This window comes from Manacus vitellinus, unplaced genomic scaffold (assembly GCF_001715985.3).
Source record: "Manacus vitellinus isolate BGI_N305 unplaced genomic scaffold, ASM171598v3 scaffold_6_pilon, whole genome shotgun sequence".
Classification (NCBI taxonomy): Eukaryota; Metazoa; Chordata; class Aves; order Passeriformes; family Pipridae; genus Manacus; species Manacus vitellinus.
In genome coordinates this window covers 8,496,854-8,500,382 of record NW_021940750.1, presented here as the reverse complement: position 1 = coordinate 8,500,382, position 3,529 = coordinate 8,496,854, and the positions used below count along the sequence as shown (strand labels likewise).

Genomic DNA, 3,529 nt, shown 5'->3' with positions numbered 1-3,529 from the left:
CCTCGCGTGTGTCATTCCCTGCAGGCGTCCCCCCTCCCCGCGTGCGCATCCCTGCATCCTTGCATCCTGCTCTGCACCTGCCCCTCCGAGCGCTTATCTTTCCCTGCAGACCTTTCCCATAGGAGCGGCACTTTCACGGTCGTGCCCTCCGTTTTGCGCTGGGCCCGCACACAAACAAGCCCGTCTCTATTTACCGTTAATATTGGTAAGGATAAAAGTGATGTAAGAAGGAGGAGGGGATGCTAACCCAGTTTTACAGATGGCAAACTGAGCCACAGGGAGATGAAGGTGCCTGCCTTGGACCGCCTAGGGAATTCAGAGATGGAAAGGAATGGTACAGCTCTCAGATTTCAGCTCAAAGCAGTTTCCATCCATGAAACCCTATTCCCTTTAGTGCTAATGCAAGGTATTGCTTGACGCAGGGATGTGTCAGGCAATACAGTACACCTTTTTGGGTACCTACTCTCAACATGGTGCTTGCAGTTACTTTGAAATTTCCCCTGTTTCCACAGGGTTCCTGGGCTCAACAGCCTCAGTGGAGATGAGAAATGCTCTGCTCTGGAAATAGCAGTCAGCAGAAAGAGGATCATTGCTGCTTGTGGAGCTGCAGAGCATCTGTGCCACATAGTGGAGCAACTCTGATTTTGTCAGGCAGAGGACGAGAGTAGTCAACACACTATTAACCACTGTGTTATGAATTCAAAGTTTTTCAACAATTTCTTGTTTAACTTCTACAGGTGCAGCTTACTATGCTTTACTTTAATAAGGAAGGACATGGCATTCACCAAAGGACTTGCAGGATGGCCCAGGACAAGGATACAGAGGAACAGGACACCAAAAAGGCCTGAAGAGTTCTTGGGATAAAGCTGAGGAGCTGCAGGTTGGTTGTGATTTCATATTGTATGGGCAAAGACTTTGAACTGTGTTTATCCCCATGCTGATGAGTACACAGAGTAATGATGCATCTACAGCATGTGGGCAAATTCCACCAATAAACCATATGGACTAGTCTGATCTCATTCATTCATCATCATGATAGTCTGCAGGGGATGGTTATAAAGCTTGGTAATTAGTTATGTGAAACATCCTCAGTCCAGGGAACAGCTCTCTGCTGGGGCTAACCATTCATACTTGCTGTAGCAGTGTAGCCATGGCTGTGCTCCCTCCTCATGGAAAATATTAAGCTGGTAAGCATATATGCCAGGTAAGGTGTGGGCTTCTCCAAATTTTTGGCAGGTGGCTATTTCAACCTTCATTGGGACTGTATCTGGGCTTTGATCTCCTCAGGTTTCCTTGTCAATCTTTGGGAGCCTCATAAGGAGGTGGTCTCCCACAGGTAAGTAAAAAGGGATTAATCTGGAGTTTTTTAAAAGCAGCTGGATGTGACTTTAGGAGACATTAACACACACTGTCCAAACATGGAATCATATCCCTACCTCATGAAGAGTAAAGGAGATTTGGGATGGGGCAGGAGGATATGACTGGATGAGTTGAAGAGGATCGCTGCTGCTGAGTCATTTTTACAGACGCAATTGTAAAACGTAATTCTCTGTTGGCTAGGTACGTCTAGAAATCTATGTGCTCAGGTGGAGCAGTGCTATAACGTTACGTTCCTGCTTTAATAAACATTTTCCTGCTTTGCATCACTGCTAATGATAGCAAGAAATGCTGGACAGTGGAAAATTGGGACTACAGATTGTGCAGGTGGAAATATTTTTATCACTTCAACAAATTTTTCTGTATATCTTTCATTGCTTATGTATTAATTACTTTCTTCCCATCCAGATTTAAAGCTGCCCATACCTGGATTCCTTCCTGCTCTTCTTGTGAGAGCTATTTCACAACCTACTGCAGCTCATTGGTAAAATCTTGTAAGTCACTTTCTGCTTTGGTTTTCTCACTCTTCGTTTTATCTTCTCTAGTAAGTAATTTGCACTCCCTCCTGCTTGGGCATATGCCTACAAATGTTTGTAAACTGTTTCCATATCCCCTCAGAGACAAGGAACTCATACTGTCATCACAAATCAATGCCTTGTAGTTGCACAAGGAGCTATCACCTTTCTTATCTCCTCCCAGTGTGTCAGGCTCTCATGGTAGCCACAGCCCTGAACAGAGCAGTGGGCTTCTGCCCAGCACTTCCCTCTGTGCTGCCTTGGCATAGTAGCTGTGTGCACAGTCCTAGTGCCTGTGTGTTGCCTTTCTCTTCTCTGACTAATCTCTTTGTGTCCCCTTCTCTGATTTTCTAGCTCTCCTAAGGTTAGATCAACACAGTTTGACTTTCCAGAACTCTTCTCCCCTCTGCCAAGAGGAACTTTAGTTAGTGAATTATTATTCCTTGCTAAATAGCTTTTGTTTTCCAGGTTGAATCCTGTCTTCATCCAATTTGCAATTTCTACTCTCTGTCTCAGGCTATGTTTACACCGTTGTTGGGAGGATCCCGACCTAGCTGCTCAAGCTCACAGACTACTCTCTCTGTTTAGATTCTTCCTGGTTTTGCACCAGAATATTCCTGCACCTTCCCGAGCCCTGAGAATAGGGGGAAAGTGCCTTGGGGAGAGGAGAGTAAGGAGCTCTTTGACACAGCTTTTGCTGGTGTCTCCTAGGCATAGTGTCCTTCTCTTCCTAGCTGTTGCTGGGGTTCAGGCACCAAACATCTGCCCAAACATGTCCCTTCCCTGCCCAGATACAGCTCCTGCACCTCTCCCAGCACACACCAGAGCCTCTCCAGCACAACCTTCTTCTGCCAGCTGGATGGTTTAAGCACTAGTTTAAGATTTTATTGAGGCACTCAATCCAAGGCCTTACTGATTCCCATCGCCATTCTACCCTTGGTCCCTTCCCTCTGAACAGCCACTTGTCACATGCCATAATCCTTTGTTTACAGTCCTGCAGCCCATCCACTTGAGTGACTTTGCAGCCTGCTAAGTGATAATGCTGAACATAAAGTTCCATGAGACTTTACACACTGAGCTTGCCTGATAGCCAAGGTCCAAAACCCAGCATGCCACAAGGTCAGTGTAACAACCTGACAAAAGCCAAAGTTCTCCTCTGTGAGATTTCACTGTTGCCTCCTTTTTTACATCTTTGACTTTGATCTTTGTCACTCTGTGCTTCTTCTCTGCCTGCACTCCTAGCACTGCCTGGATTTCCCTTCCTCCACTGGTGGCAGGATGGGCATTTGCTCTCCTGCTGCCACAGACTGCCTGCTGGGGAGATGCAGGCAAGGCCTCCCTCCTCCCCTGGGTCATAGGTGCTGTTCTTCAGCCTTCCTTCCAGGCTGCTCCTGTGCAGTGAAGGAACAGCACCCTGAGCAACTTCAAAGTAACTGCCCAAAGCTGAGGCACTGTCCCCATCGCTCACAGCCCAGAGGCTCTGCTTAATGTGTCATCTGTGGCTGGGCCTCAGCCACTTCATGTGAGTCTCTAGGGAAATAGAGCTTCTGGCTGGGGCAGATGCACAGAGCAGGGAAGCAGAGAAGAGAGGGGATGTGAGGAGGTAGCTGGGGATGGTGACATATGGTGAGGGGCAG

At 47.2% G+C, this 3,529-nt stretch overlaps 1 protein-coding gene across 1 annotated transcript in view; it reads right to left on the bottom strand.

Moving 5' to 3' along the window:
* Positions 1 to 1,256, bottom strand: part of CCDC177 (coiled-coil domain containing 177) — a 17,749-nt gene extending 16,493 nt beyond the window's left edge. The window contains exon 1 of the mRNA XM_029964373.1: positions 1,123 to 1,256. Coding sequence (XP_029820233.1) covers positions 1,123 to 1,256 — 134 coding nt within the window. The remainder of the gene's footprint in view (positions 1 to 1,122) is intronic.
* Between the last annotated feature and the right edge of the window lie 2,273 nt (positions 1,257 to 3,529).